The following is a 16,881-nucleotide window of genomic DNA, read 5'->3' as shown; positions in this document are numbered from 1 at the left end:
AGTCATATTTCACCAATTCCTAGGAAATCTAAAGTCTTCAATTCAATGCCATCTCTTCAGCCATACTCATCTTTTTATTTCTGTGTTCAGTATCAAATGACACTGGTAGTGATCCAGAGAACATTACTTATGAAGTCCCGCTCTTTTATCCTCTTTCCCTGTTCCTTGCATCCTGACATTACAAACGGCAATACCCCTCTACTAGTTTCTTCCTAAAGCAATTTACAGCCCTTTCCATTTCCTTCCACACTCACCCCACTCTCTCACCAGATGACCAATCAGATCAAACTAGTATCCACATTGTGAATTTCTGAACCCTAGGAAATAGACCTTGAATTTAATAGGTCACACTCCCAGATTTACTTCTTAGAGTTGCAAGACTGTCAAGACCTTCCTCCTCAATGAATTTTATATACCTATTAATTTTTGAAAAGCACATCTAAATTTTTAATCTTAAATTTTGATCTTTACATCAGCAACCATGAGGTAATATTTTTGTTTATTAACATTTTCATTAAATTTACAAAAAGAGCATATGAAATTTCATTTTGAATTGAGCTAAATTTTTATAATTTTCTGGCAGCTCTAAGTTTTGCAGAACGTCCACGTGGGTTTTGCTGAATTTCCTGGAAGTCAGGAGTCAATACTTTCTTTTGAATGCTTGACCAGTTCAAATCGCCTTGCTTTGTGTGACATGTTTCACCTTCCTCTGGCTCCTTTTGAAGCCCTTGCCTAATTTTTTGCCTTGCACTTAGATTGGGCTTCTCCGAAAAATCTATATCTTGCAGGAAACGTTTCACAATCCGATCTTCGAGCGAATGAAATGTCAATGCAACCAAGCAGCCTTGGGGTTTTAAGAATCTGTGAGCTGTCTTAAGTCCTTTAAGCAATTCATTCAATTCATCATTCACAAAGATTCGTAAAGCCTGGAATGTTTTGGTTGCCACATGTGTAGATCTCTGAAGCAGGTCTTTACGTGCGTACATTGCTGCTGCTGGAAATGCTCCTGTAAAGCCAATAATAAAAAAAAATCAATTTTTTCATACAAGAATGGTGAATCAAAAGCAAACTCCTCAGGTGTTGCAAATCTAGAAAAGGAGAGAATGTGTTAGGAATGTCAGTAGGTCAGGCAGCATCTTTGGAGGGGGGGGGGAGAGAGAGAGAGAGAGACAAACAAACAGACAGAGACAGACTGACTGTTAATAATTTTAGGTTGACAATCTTTCACTCTCTGAGCAGCTGAGTATTTCCAGCATTTTCCATTCTTACATTATAGTGAAAATAAACCTTTTAAAATAAAGCTTTCTATTGAAATTAAAGAAATATATACTGGGGAACAAAATATGTAACACTGAAAATGTTACCTTCATTGCCCAGATTTAAATTTAGTAATTTGCTCAAATATAACTTGCCAACGAATGCATCTCACATCTAATTTCATTACTCTGGGTCATTTAGTTGTTAAGCAATTTTATGTTTAATAAGCTGTACAAAAATGCTAGTGAGATGCACAATATTTTGATTTCCAAAGACCAAATGAATTTAAAAACTGACTACAGAGTTTATAAGCTGGCTTCTGTTCCTCAAGCAGTTGCACTCAGATCTGTCATTTGGTAACACAGTGATCAGGCTCATCGATGTTATAGAATTCTCAATGAAATCAAAACAAATCAGTTACCAATTAAAACTATGTAAACTTCATATTAATTTCAAACATAATAGTAATTGTGGCTGCTCTGCCAAGCCATTATTTTCATGGCAACAAAGAAGGGAGAATGCAAACAGTGGATTCTTAAGGGCAATCTTTCTTTATGTGATAGTTCACAGCAGCATGACACATAACAAGCTCATTATAATTACTGGCATGAACTGATCTGATGAAACACAATATTGGATGCATAAGATACTTGCTAGAAAATTACTTTGCCAAAATCATTCATTCTTTTGTATGACTGTACATTGTGATTGCAGTATATTCTTAGGAACTCATGAACTGAATAAAGTGAAACACGTCAGGTCATTTCAGAAGTTTTTTATCTGTGGTTAAAAATAAGGAAATTATTATCAACCATACTGCCAAAGTAGTGATACTTAGTTGTGTGAACTTTGTTCATTTTAATACCAAAACATAATGAAACAATGGAGAATTGTGCAAATAACCCACAAACAACATTGGCTAACCTGCTGAATATGTGCACCATTTGTATTTTCCTTTTACTTTCTTTGTTGTTTACACAAAATTCAAAGTACATTTATTATCAATGTTCAAATTAAACAACCTCGAGATTCATCTCGTTACAAGCAACCACAAAACAAGAAACAGGAGAGGGGAAGGGGGGAAAGAGACACAAATTGTGCAAACAATGAAAGTAAGCACCAGCATTTACAAGTGGTGATTGATAAGTTTGTGGCCTAAGGTAGAAGAAGTTACATTTTAGAAAACCTAGCACATTTATTTTTCAACGTAGTCCCCTCCTACATTTACACACTTAGTCCAGCGGTTGTGGAGCATACGGATCCCTCCTTTGTAGAAGTCGGTGTCTTGGACTTCCCAGAAAGTGGTCCACAGCAGGGGTGATTGATAAGTTTGTGGCCTAAGGTAGAAGGAGATGAGTTATACAGCTCTTGTTACCTGCATGTGCAGTTCAACTCTTTGAGTGATTATGCAGTAAGTTTGAAGTTAAAATTCCGTGGTATTTCTGTTTCAGATAATTGAAAGTTGCAAGTAAGCACTGTCTGAGAAAATGGACAACATCGGCCTTCGTGCAGTCATCAGCTACTTTGGTCTCAAGAGCTTATCACCCAAGGAGGTCCACAAGGACGTGGTGGCAACACTAGGGGAGGGTGAAAAATAAATGTGCTAGTTTTTCTAAAATTTACTCCTTCTACCTTAGGCCACAAACCTATCAATCACCCCTCGTAGAATGAAAGTGATTCCTTCGACATGAAGCCTGGAACAGCTGGAGCAGGTCCACAGCCTCAGCCTCAGCCTCATATCTTAAGTTCTATAGTGTCTTGCAGACTATGACATTTCTTCAATGGCAGAGCAGTCAAAACTGCCAATGAATAGTGTGGGATTAGGTCAAGGAAAATGAACACATGGGAGATTCAGAGGTACTTGAACTATACTCACAGGAAAATTATATTTTCATGCAATCCAAATATAACTACTGAGCATATTGGAGCACATTTACCATCACTCTCCAAGATCAAGCATGGCGGTGACCTCAGGTCCTCAGAACTATATCGGACTACGATCTTGAGAACAAATCTATCAGTAATGACTTACCGCTGATGAGATTCACCTAGTAATTCAATATTCATTGAATAATAAAACAGTTAACTTCGGTTCTTGCATCCTGACATATTTTTCTGGCCACTTCTATGCAATGAAAAATCCTAAAGGGCATAAGTGAATTGCAGGTAGTAATCCCTTAATTTGCTGACTGCTCTTGAATTAGCACCTGTAAACTCCAAAAGGATGATTAAAACTTAGCCCTAACTTGCACCAGTGAAAACACTGTTGATATTAAAAGTAACGAACTTTATCCTTGAGGTTCCCCTGCAAGTTGAACCTTTCATTGCATGCTGTTCAGTGTTTAGAGAGCCCTAATGACTGATGGAGGCATGAGAAGAAAACTATTTTATTTATTTAATATGGAATAAGCCCTGAAAAAAAAACTGAAGAACTATAGGTTAAATAACCTGCCCCTTCACTTTATGTACTTAGTTCCAATGTAAGAGGCATTTCAGCCAATGTGTTAGCTCCTTCACTCAGTTATTTCCCAACAGCCTCTTTTTCTTCACATATCCACCGCTACTCCCCTAATTTTCCCCATCAGGCAGCAACACAGGGAATGATTTACAGTAGCCAAGTAACCTGGCACCCTACATGCCTTTGATATGTGGGATGAAACTGAATGCTCAGGAGTAACCCAAGAGATCAAAGGGATAACTACCACATTCAGCACACCAGGTCAGAATCAAATCGGAATGATTCAGCTATGTGGGAACACTACCCGCAGGACAACAAAGGATTAGATAATATTTGTAAAGATTATTATAATACAATACTGGGCAAAGGACTAAGCGACCCTAGATTCTTATATAAATTTTGCTTTAGATATTTAATTTTTGCCTTCTGCATTACTTGTCATAGAAAAGAGCAAATTTTAGATTTCTAACCATTCATTTTCCAATATTAGAGATTTTTTTATTTTGCTAAAGACTGTAACATGTTAGTAATAGACCACTTTTCAAATAAAAACTTACTTGGTATGTACAGTGCCTATAAAATATATTCACCCCACCTTGGAAGTCTTCATGTTTTATTGTTTTACATTAAATCACCTTTGATATAATTTGGCTTTTTTGACACTGATCAACAGAAAAAGACTTTTTTTTGTCAAAGTGATAACAGATCTCTAGAAAGTGATTTAAAATAATTACAAACATAAAACACAAAATAATTGATAGCTTAAGTATTCACCCCCTTTAATAGGACACACTAAATCATCACTGGTGCTGCCAATTGGTTTTAGAAGTCACAGGATTAGTTAAATGGAGATTATAGTGTGCAGTCAAGGTGTTTCCACTGATGGTAATAAAAATACATCTGTATCTGGAAGACCCAACTGCTGGAGAGTCAGTATTCTGCCAAAAACAACACCAAGAAGACAAAAGAACACTTCAAGTAACTCCGCAAAAAGGTTTATTGAAAAGCACGTCAGGAGATGGATACAAGAAAATTTCCAAGAGTACATCAAGAAATGGAGAGAAAATGGAGAAAGAAGGCCGTCCTCAAAATCTGAGTAACGGTGCAAGAAGACTAGTGAGGGAGGCCACCAAGAGACACTGGAGGAGTTACAAGCTTCAGTGGCTGAGATGCAAGGGATTGTGCATACAATAACTGTTGTCCGGGTGTTTCACCATAAAACACTACAGCACTGAAAACAGGCCATTTGGCCCTTCTAGTCTGTAATATTCTGCTATTCTATTCTGCAAGTCCCATTGACCTGCACTCAGTCCATAACCTTCCAGACCTCTCCCACCCATGTATCTATCCAATTTATTCTTAAAATTTATGAGTAAGCCCGCATTTACCACATGACAGCTTGTTCCACACTCCCACCACTCTCTGAGCAAAGAAGTTCCCCCTAATGTTCCCCCTAAACCTTTCCCCTTTCACCCTAAAGCCATGTCCTCTCATATTTATCTCTCCTAATCTAAGTGGAAAGAACCTACTCGCATTTACTTTGTCTATACCCCTCATAATTTTGTAAACCTCTAACAAATATTTCTCATTCTTCTATGCTCCAAGGAATAAAGTCCTAATGTGTTCAATCTTTCCCTTAACTCAACTCCTGAAGACCCGGCAACATCCTAGTAAATCTTCTCTGCACTCTTTCAATCTTACTGATATCCTTCCTATAGTTAGATGACCAGAACTGCACACAATACTCCAAATTTGGCCTCAACTATGTTTTATACAATCTCACCATAACATCCCAGCTCCTATACTCAATACGTTGATTTATGAATCAAAAGTCAGTCGCAGCTTTTTGGGAAAATAGCAAAGAGAAAGCCACTGTTGAAAAAAACTCACATGAAATTTCAGCTAGGCTTTGCCAGAAGGAATGTGAGAGACTCTGAAGTCAGCTGGAAGAAGGTTCTCTGGACTAAATGCTATATTTGGTGTAAGCCAAATACCGCACATCATCAAAAACACATCATTCCTACCGTGAAGCATGGTGGCAGCTGCATCATGCTGTGAAGATGCTTCATGGCAGCAGGTCCTGAAAAGTTTGTGAAGGTAGAGAGTAAAATGAATGCAGGAAAATACAGGGAAATCCTGGAGGAAAACCTGATGCATTCTACAAGAGAACTATGACTTACGAGAAGATTGTTTTCCAGCAAGACAATGACCCCAAGTATAAAGCCAAAGCTACATAGGAATGGCTTAAAAACAACAAAGTTAATGTACTGGAGTGGCCAAGTCAGTCTAGACCTCAATCTAATTGAGAATTTGTGGCAAGATTTGAAAGGGCTGCTCACTCACAATCCCCATGCAAGCTGACAGAGCTTGAGCAGTTTTGTAAAGAAGAATGGAGAAAGATTGCAGTGTCCAGACATGCAAAGCTGATAGAGACCTACCCACACAGACTCAAGGCTGCAATGCTGCAAAGTAGCATTTAAGTACTTGAAGGGGGTGAATACTAATGGAATCAATTATTTTGTATTTTATATTTTAATTAATTTAGATCACTTTGTAGAGTTCTGTTTTCACTTTGATATGAAAGAGTCTTTTTCTGTTGATCAGTGTCAAGCAAGCCAAATTAAATTCACTGCCATTCAGTGTTGCAAACAATAAAACATGAAAACTTCCAAACAGGATGAATACTTTTTATAGGTACTGTAAATAGCCTAGTCCATGATTAAACAAAGATAACAAACAGGATGCCAATGATCAATGACATAATGAGCTGAATGACCTAAACCGATAAACTGAAACAGAAGCAGATGTAGAAGGAATCAAACTGGGTGAAGGGCAGCAAAACACAAGGTAGTCATCCTGCATCAGCAAGGTCTCTCCCTAGCAGAAATTTCTTGACAGATAGAAGATCCAAAATGTAAACACAAAGTACACTGCAGATGCTGTGGCCAAATCAAGATGTACAAAAAATCTGGATGAACTCAGCAAGTCGGGCAGCATCCGTTCCAAATGTGTTGTCCAAGTTCTCGCACAAAGAAGCAGGCGAGGTTGAGAACCAGAAATGCAGTGGTCAGCCACAGAAGCTGAGTTCAATAGACAAGAGACACATCAAACTGATATCCCTTCTAAATTGAAAGTCCAGCACTGCTATCATGTCTGAATTCACATAACCTACTTGAACCCAAGTACACCCCCCTACAGTCTAGAAAGGTCTTATCAGAAGTGGTCTTCATGGAAGTGATGCTGCCAAAAAGCCAATCCTCCACAGTTGAAATAAAGCCAAGAGACTCACCCATGCAAAAAACACAAGGACTAGGTTGCTTAACGATGGTAGCAAGTGCTCTGGATTTAGAGTCAAAATTTAAAACCTTTGGCTCAAACAAGAAGCAGTTTGGCTGTAGAAGAGCTGGAGATCACTACATGGATGAGTGTCTGTTGCCAACAGTGAAGCACATCTCCTGAAAAATTGGGGCTGCACTTCTGCAAATTGAGTTGGTGATCTGGTCAGAATTAATGAAATCCTCAATGCTGAGAAGTACAAGCAGATTCTTATCCATCACACAATACCATCAGTACAGTGTCAGATTGGTCCCAACTTTATTTTGCAGCAGAACGATGAGCCCAAACTCACAGCCAAGGTCAGAAAGAACAATCTCCAGTGAAAAGACAAACAAGGAGTTCTGCAAAAGACAGTATGGTTTTCAGAGAGCCCTGATCTCAACATCATTGAGGTTGTCTGGGATTACCTGGAGAAACTGAAGCAAGTGAGGTAGCCAAAGTTTGAAGAACTGCAGCAAATTCTCCAGCTTGTTTGGAACAGCCTACCAGCCCATTTTCTTATAAAACTCAAACATGAGAAAATCTGCAGATGCTGGAAATCCAGGCAACACACACACACAATGCTGGAGGAACTCAGCAGGCCAGGCAGTATCTATGGGAAAGAGTATGGTCGATGATTCAGGCCGAGACCCTTCATTAGGACTTCTGTTGAAGGGTCTTGGCCCAAAAGGTCAACTGTCCTCTTTTCCATAGATTATCCCTGGCCTGCTGAGTTCTTCCAGCATTGTGTGTGTATTTGTTATGAAACTGCTTGACGATAAGCCCTACAGAATTTATGCAATTTTAAAGGCAAAGGGTGGTCCCACCAAATATTGATTTGATTTAGTTGTTTTACTTACTGCTCTTTTTGATATTTAGAAACTTTTTATTATTTTGGAAAGCATCTTCACTTCTCAGAATTTTTTCAAACATGTGTAAGATTTTTGTTCAGTACTGTATTTCAACTATCACTAGCTTCATTCTGGCTGTGAAGTTTTTTTAAAAAAATATATCATGACTGGAGCATTCTTATCTTCTGCTTATGCAAATTCCTTAATGTGGATGACTCTGCCGTAGGATGCCCTTGCACTGTCAGAAAAGGACAAGATACTTGTGGAGTATTCTTTGAGGTCCATAGTGAGCGTATTTGTGCAATATTGACTGCAAATAATAGCTCAATAGATTAAACCATAAGTCCAAAAAGACAATTTTATTGATTCTTATGCACTTTTCTCACTTGAAGATTAGATCTACACTGATCTTATAGTTCAAAAGTGTTGAAAAGATTCATCTTTGCAAAGTTCAAAATACAGAAATCCAACTCATTCCTGTAAAAATGGTGGAAATAAAACATTACTAAAGTCAACTGCTACTAATACAATAATGACTTGCTTTAATATAACATCTGACAGTTGTTGGCATGGAAGTGATTACAGGGACATAGAAGGACTTGAAAAGGATATTTCAAAATCATGATGCTTAACAAGGAGCCAATATAGGTTATCAAAAATTTCAAATGAGTAGGATGTTGTGAAAACTAAGAGATCGGAAGTAGAGGTTTGGTTAACCTTGGTTAGTGAAGGTACAAAGAGAACAGCTAGCCAGAAGTGCATTGGAATTGAAAAGTAGAAATGCCATGGATAAGAGTTCAAACAAAAGTAGACCATGGAAGGAAGGAGGCAAGAGCAAATAAAGCAGCATGACAGACACAAAATAGGCTATCTTATGGTCATGGAGATATGTAATTATCAGCTAATCTTTTAGTCCAAGGGTTCCCAATCTTTTTTTATGCCATGGACTAATACCATTAAGTATTAGTCCATTAAGATGATTGGACCATTATATGAATACCATGCATGGATGAATACCATTAAGATGATTGGACCCCAGGTTGGGAACTCTCCTTTTAGTCAAATATGACACCAAAGTTGCAAAGGGTAATGCTGCTTTGGTATGGAGGTGTGAGGGGGGCTTTGGGGCTCTAATGTTTCCTGCCATCCATTCATTGTTTATTTTTCCCGTTTTGTGGATGTCTGTGAAGAATAAGGATTTCAAATTGTATAATATATACACTCCCTGACAGTAAATTGAACCTTCAAAATCCATTGAAATAAAACCAGTAGCTTGGAAACGCTGCTGTAGGATGGATCCAAAGACAACAGATTTGATATCTCAATATATAGCTGCATAAAATTTCTACTCAGTCAGTATTGTACATCTGAAAATATCTGAAAAGTTAGTCACAGGGGAGGATAGGAGAGACTGTTATGAGATAGAACATAACTGGGGCTGCCAACATGCTGAGGAAAATTGATACAGTGTTTTAGTATCAGAGGAGCAGCATGGAGATAAGATAAATAAGGGAAAGTGAGGAAATATCTGATGGAAACCAAAGATAATGAAATGCAAGTGGTAGGAGAGGCAGGGAAATTGGAAATTAGATTGCAAAAGATGAATATTAAAGCTTTTTTGTTATAAGGACAATGATGGCAAATTTAAAATGAGAAAAAGTATTAATAATATGGGTAACAAAAATAATTTAAACATTGCTGTAAAATCTTAAAATGCAGCTGATTTCATGCATTCTCCAAAATCTATGAAAAAATGAAAAGAAGCAGTTTGACATTCCTTTTTTCCTTTAGACTGGGGCTACTGAAGAGGTTAAGTTACAAAATTATATCTGTAATGTACTTTGCTCTGAAGTTTAAACCACTTAAATATCCCAAGTACCTAACACAGTACTCTTTAAATTGATTGAGTCCAGAAAGTTGGCATTCTTGCATAAGATTTACGAAACACTGCAAAATTTCAAAAATAATCAGTGTCTCAATGTAATTCAAAAAAGCTCTTTGGTGTACTGAACGCAGCAGGGATATTCATTTTGACAGTCATGTTCTATGTTCTAAGTTTTTAATTTCAGCAGTCACGTTCTAAGTCTGCAGTAGAATCCATTAAAAATTTCAAAAAATAATTTTTATCAACTACAAAATAAAGCTTTAAAGATAACACATTTAAAATTCTGTAGGTTACCCATACAATTCTGGTCGATTACCACCACCTGCTTTCCGTGTACCCACCCCCCCACCTCTACCCACCCTTCCCATCTTTGTATATTAGCATTCTTCAGTACCACATCTGGTGTTTTTGAAGTTAACTGAATTGAAATTCAATGAACTCGATGCAGTCTTAAGAATAATTTTAATAATTAAGATCATTGTTGTATGGTTTTCTCCTGAACATTTCTACACCATAGAACTACAGTTTCCCACCCCTATATCACATGATTAATAGAATAATAAACCATTTAGATACAGATTGTATCTATGCATTTCATTTACTTTCAATCTATTCTACTTCATTTGCAAGGGTCATGACTATGGCTGTGGATTTTTCCCACAGCTGTTCTCAAGCTGCTCCACAGCAAATGACAGCAGAATTGTTCACCAAAATGGTAGCAGTCACAGGAGTGATTTTCATTTTTCTCTCTCTATTGCCACAGTATAAAATTAGAGACTGAATGTTTTGAGTTAACAGAGTCCAGAAAATATAACATCTTGTCCATCGAAGCATTACAATGATTGCTGGCTGGTATTTGAATACTGGGAATCCAACATTCTACTACTGGGAAGATTTACTCACTGTGATGGAGTAATGCATCGATTGACAGATAGTCATAGACACAGCATGCTTCAGCTTCAACTGTGAATATTGATTCAATTTCCTCCCCTCTTTTGTGGCTTAGTAACATCCAAAAGCTGGTGATGACGGCATTTGCCCGTGTGGATTAAAATAGAAAAGAACAGAAATTAATAAAGGATTTTGGTGTTGATCATATTCTCTGGAGTATTTATTTTTTTGGAAAATAGAAGACTACTGACAAACTGACTACACAAACACTAAAATGTCTTCAAGGATTTAATCAAATGAGCCAAATAACTGAAGGAATGGCATGTTGATGTCAACTCAAGTTTCAACTAACGTAAGTCACTAAATTTGAATACCCACCACCTATTCTCACATTACTCCTGAAAACCTCTTTTCATTGATGAATAAGCTAGTTCCACTAATAGCTTTGCATGTTTAATCAGTACATCAGACAGACAAGGAAGATTTTAGTTTCCATCCAAATGAATGTGAGTTTGTTGCTCTCAAGTGGGATTGCTCAGAATTCCCTGTCTTTTTTTCCAAAGCGCTCCTTCTTGTTCAAGAATTGAAAACAAATCAATATTGGAAAATAATTACTTTGAATCATGTCTCAGAAGTCAGCACTTCAAAAAGCTGAATACAAAACTAAATATTAATCATGAATTTTTATAATTTACTTCTTGGAGATAAATTATCTATAAGGTAACTAAAGTTAATTGGTGAATGAAAGGTTCATGGGAGATAGAGGAAAATAAATATTAATGGTGGTTTTAACTACTTCAGCCTATTTCATCATTTATTGAGATCATTGCTGGCCTTGGATCTAATTCAATAAAGTTGCCATTTCTGTTTAACTAAAGCTAAATCAGTTAGAGGATACATTGCCATTTTTGAACTTCCACTGTTTTGCAGTCTAGTTTTCAGAATGCAGATTCCTCAGGTTCCCAAACACTTGATAAAGAGATCAGTTTCCCCAAACTTTTAGAAATTTCAATGAAATTACAACTTCACCTTTTGAATTCTGGCTTGATACAACTCCAGCAAATTACTTTACACTCCCTTTAGAGGAAAGCATCCTTTGCAAGGCCATTAGAGGTGTTCACAGCACTTTATTCTGTTCAGGGCTTTGCATTTCTTCTACTTACGAGTACAGTTTGGTCACTGGTATATTTGGATGTTTCTGTTGCTTTCTATCCATGTTATTAACTGATATGGACTTCTACCAGTTGCACCAACTAATTACGTGTACCAGCCCATTATCTCTAATCTGTTCCTGCTACTGAGCCAATTTCCCGACTAGATAAAAATATGACTTCAGCTCTATAAGCTTCATCTTTAATGAGCAGTTTCTTTGCAAAGCATTTATCAAGTCCGTTCTCAGAATCGTACAACACAGAAATGAGACCTTCCGCACACCATACCCTTGCCAACTATTTTGTCCACCTTCACTAAACCCAGTGCTCATATTAGTATCATATAGATAATAATCATAGATATCCACTGCGCACAACTTTAATTTACATATCTCATTCAGGTTGAAAATGTAGTATTTACCTTTCTTAAACTCATGCTCTCTCTCAGTTTCAAATGTTCAAATTGTTCAAAAGTAATCACAGATTTAAGTCATTTCCTAACTTTAGATTAACTGGTGTATAATTGCCCCATTTTTCATCTCGCTTTCCTTTTAAATAGCAGACTGTCACAGAACGCAGCACAGCATTGGTCTCTCCACGCACGATGTTGTGCCAACCTCATAGCCTAGTCTAAGATCAATCTAAGCCTTCCTTCCTACATGGCTCTCCATTTTTTAAATATCCATGCGCCTTTCTAAAAAATTTTAAATGTCCCTAATGTATGTGCCTCTATCGCAAGCTGGGCGTTCCATGCTCCCATTACTTTGTGTAAAAAACTTATCTCTGATATTCTTAAACCCCATACTTCCCTCCAATCACCTTAAAATTAGACCCCCTTGTATTAGCCATTTCCACCCTGGGTAAAAATCTCAGGCTATCCATTTAATCTATGCTTCCTATAATTTTGCACATATTTATCAAGTCTCCTTTCGTGTTCCTTCACTCCAAAGAAAAAAGCTCAACCTATCCTCATAAGACAAGAATAGTTTCTTTACTTCCTTCAAAATCCTAGAATGGAACCTGGCTTGAGAATTTGTCACTATTCTTAGGAACCAAAAGACATATTTGAAGGTGATTGGCAAAAAAAAATAGAAGTGACATGCAGAAAGAAACTTAAAATAAAAGTAGAGTAACAGGGATACGGAATGCACTGCAAGGAGGAATAGTGAAACAGATTCAATCAAGGTATTCAATCTGAATAAGTACTCAGCAGGAAAGCAAAGTGCAGGGGAATGAGAAGAAGTGGAGGAGTGGGAGCAGCAGCTTTGCTTTCACTTAGAACCAGTACAGACAAAACGGGGTAAAAGGCCTCTGCTTTTGCTGTAACCTATGACCCACTGCAAGCGCATTGATGTTTAATGTTGGTGAGTTCTCATTCCCTGCTTTTCTTGAGCTATCTTGCACGCTATAATCTTCCTAAAGTATTGTAATACCAACAGAAAGTAATTATTCAATAAGAACAAATTCCTTAACTGTGTTGCCATGTACCAAGATATCAATTTTCAAAGGACAGACATTGATCAGACCACATTCCCATAACATTAACATATTGTAGTCTTGCTTTCATATTCCTTTCATAGTCAAATAGAAACTGAACTCGTTACTTACATGGAGAATAAATGCAAGTATGGACCAGCTAAACTGATGCTCTGCATCCAGATTAAGATGTCAGTGCTTTTACAAGTAAAGAATTATCTATAAAACCCAATGCAATAATTCTTTTCCGATACATATCAAGTTTTCAATTTCAAAATAAAATAAACCAAATGTTTAGTAAGATGAGTTTCAGCACCTGGCATTCCAAAACAAGTCTTTACATATGATATGTAGGGTTGCCACTTAGAATGTTCTACAAATTTCACTGCTTGAATGATTGTTTAAGGCTGGCCAGGAACATCTGTTTTAACCACAATCAGGCTTGAGGGCAAATTTCCTTTTCCACTTTAACTGCTGTAGGTTAGCAAATTTTATAGATAAATGCTTGGTTAAAATATTGCCTCAATTCACTATTATAAATTTAAGCTACAAATAGCTTTTGAAATTTTAATTTATGGCATTTGTTGTTTTCAACAAATCATAATCAAAGTGAATTGGTCATATGATTTGTAGAACATTCTAAGTGGCAAGTGGCATATGGCTGTTGTGGTGGAAGATTTTAATTTCCCAAACATCGACTGGCATCTCCCTAGAGCAAAGGGTTTAGATGGAGTAGAGTTTGCTAGGTGAATACAGAAAGGTTTCTTGACACAATATGTAGATAAGCCTACAAGAGGAGAGACTGTTCTTGATCTGGTATTGGGAAACGAGCCTGGTCAGGTGTCAGGTCTCTCAGTGGGAGAGCATTTTTATGATCTCCTTTACCATAGCATTGGAGAGAGATAGGAACAGACAAGTTAAGAAAGCATTTAATTAGAGTAAGGGGAAATATCAGGCAAGATCTTGGAAGCATAAATTAGAAACAGATGTTCTCAGGGAAACGTACGGAAGAAATATGGCAAATGTTCAGGGAATATTGGCGTGGGGTTCTGCACAGGTACACTCCAATGAGACAGAAAGGATGGTAGGGTATAGGAACCATGGTGTACAAAGGCTGTTGTAAATCTAGTCATGAAGAAAAGAAGAGCTTACGAAAGGTTCAAAAAACTAGGTAATGATAGCGATCTAGAAGATTATAAGGCTCGCAGGAAGGAGTTTAAGAATGAAATTAAGAGAGCCAGAAAGGGCCATGAGAAGGCCTTGGCAAATAGGATTAATGAAAATCCTAAGCCATTCTACAAGTATGTGAAGAGCAAGAGGATAAGATGGGAGAGAATAAGACCAATCAAGTGTGACAGTGGAAAAATGTGTATGGAACCAGATGAGACATCAGAGGTACTCAATGAATACTTTGCTTCAGTATTCACTACGGAAAAGGATCTTGACGATTGTAGGGATGACTTGCAGTGGACTGAAAAGCTTGAGCAGGTAGATATTAAAGAAGAGGATGTGCTGGAGCTTTCGGAAAGCATCAAGTTGAATAAGTTGCCGGAACGGACAAGATGTAATCCCGGGCTACTGTGGGAGGCGAGTGAGGAGATTCCTGAGCCTCTGGTGATGATCTTTGCATCATCAATGGGGACTGGAGAGGTTGTAGAGGATTGGAGGATTCCTTTATTCAAGGAAGGGAGTAAGGATAACCCAGGAAATTAGAGACCAGTGAGTTTACTTCAGTGGTTGGTAAGTTGATGGAGAAGATCCTGAGAGGCAGGATTTATGAACATTTGGAGAAGCATAATATGATTAGGAATAGTCAGCATGGCTTTGTCAAAGGCAGGTCATGCCTTACGAGCCTGACTGAATTTTTTTGAGGATGTGACTAATCACATTGATAAAGGCAGAGAAATAGATGTAGTATATATGGATTTCAGCAAGGCATTTGATAAGGTACCCCATGCAAGGCTTATTGAGAAAGTAAGAAGGTTTGGGATCCAAGGAGACATTGCTTTGTGGGCAAGCCAGAACTGGCTTGCCCACAGAAGGCAAAGAGTAGTTGTAGACAGGTCATATTCTGCACGAAGGTTAGTGACCAGTGATGTGCCTCAGGGATCAGTTCTGGGACCCCTACTCTTCATGATTTTTATAAATGATCTGGATGAGGAAGTGAAGAGATGGCTTAGTAAGTTTGCTGAAGACACAAAGGTTGGAGGTGTTGTGGAGAGTGTGGAGAGGTTACAGCAGGACATTGATAGGACGCAAAACTGGGCTGAGAAGTGGAAGATGGAGTTCACTCCAAATAAGTGTGAGGGTGGTTCATTTTGGTACGTCAGATATAATGGCAGAATGTAGTATTAATGGTGAGACTCCCGGCAGTGTGGAGGATCAGAGGGATCTTTGGGTCCAAATCCATATGAAACTCAAAGCTACTGCGCAGGTTGACTCTGAAGTTAAGAAGACGTACAGTGTATTGGCCTTCATCAATCGTGGGTTTGAGTTTAAGAGCCGACAGGTAATGTTACAGCTATATAGGACCCTAATCAGACCCCATTTGGACTACTGTGCTCAGTTCTGGTCACCTCACTATAGGAAGGATGTAGAAACCATAGAAAGGGTGTAGAGGAGATTTACAAGGATGTTGTCTGGATTGGCAAACATGCCTTATGAGAATAGGTTGAGTGAACTCGGCCTTTTCTCCTTGGAGCTGTGGAGGATGAGAGGTGACCTGATAGAGGTGTACAAGATGATGACAGGCATTAATTTTGTGGATAGTCAGAGGCTTTTTCACAGAGCTGAAATGGCTAGCACGAGAAGGCACAGTTTTAAGGTGCTTGAAAGTGAGTACAGAGGAGATGTCAGGGTTAAGTTTTTTATGCAGAGTGGTGTGTGCATGGAATGGGCTGCCAGTGACAGTGGTGGAGCTGGATACGATAGGGTTGTTTAGGAGACTCCTAGATAGGTACATGGAGCATCGAAGTACAGAGCGCCATGCGTAACCCTAGGTAGTTCTTAAGGTAAGGACATGTTTGGCACAGCTTTGTGGGCGGAAGGGTCTGTATTGTGCTGTATGTTTTCTATGTTTCTATCTAAGATAACACCAGTAGTTGATTATATGGATATATGTGAAGTCTGCAATAAAGGAAGAGGCTACCAAAAGAATAACAATGGGCCAAACTACCAAGTGATCTGCTGTAGGTTGATTGTTGAAATTATAGCCAGCTCCAAGAAAGAACTGGTTCACAGACCACCAACAGATCTAAGGTACCTACTGGTAAGAAACTGAAGTATCTGATGCAAATAAAATCTGCTCTTATTTACAGGTGGTCAGTGTTGTTATGCTAACAGACTTAATCATTTGCACTCTTTTTCAAAGAGTCAGTACCGGGGTCTGAGAACTCCAAAGTGCGACGGAATTCAGTGTTACTTTCCTAAGCTGTACTACTCACCAATTACATTTCATCTCACTCTAAATTTTTCAATAGGGGGAATAACTTCCGGTCTTAATCAGTTTACATTAATCATTTTCAAAATCATCAAATTTAGACTTTAAGCTGTTTCAATCAAATATTTAAATCAATAGAATAGAAATTTCTCTGGCTA

General features: G+C 37.9%; 1 protein-coding gene across 2 annotated transcripts in view; it reads right to left on the bottom strand.

The window, feature by feature from the left end:
* Nucleotides 1-468: 468 nt before the first annotated feature.
* Nucleotides 469-16,881, bottom strand: part of mettl15 (methyltransferase 15, mitochondrial 12S rRNA N4-cytidine) — an 87,304-nt gene continuing 70,891 nt past the window's right edge. For both annotated transcript variants that reach the window (XM_059976005.1, XM_059976006.1), the window contains exon 5: nucleotides 469-1,006. In XM_059976005.1, coding sequence (XP_059831988.1) covers nucleotides 567-1,006 — 440 coding nt within the window. In that variant the 3' untranslated portion in view covers nucleotides 469-566. The remainder of the gene's footprint in view (nucleotides 1,007-16,881) is intronic.

Source organism: Hypanus sabinus, chromosome 7 (assembly GCF_030144855.1).
Source record: "Hypanus sabinus isolate sHypSab1 chromosome 7, sHypSab1.hap1, whole genome shotgun sequence".
Taxonomy (NCBI): Eukaryota; Metazoa; Chordata; class Chondrichthyes; order Myliobatiformes; family Dasyatidae; genus Hypanus; species Hypanus sabinus.
The sequence above is the reverse complement of the archived record's forward strand: the minus strand, read 5'-3'. Positions and strand labels throughout refer to the sequence as shown.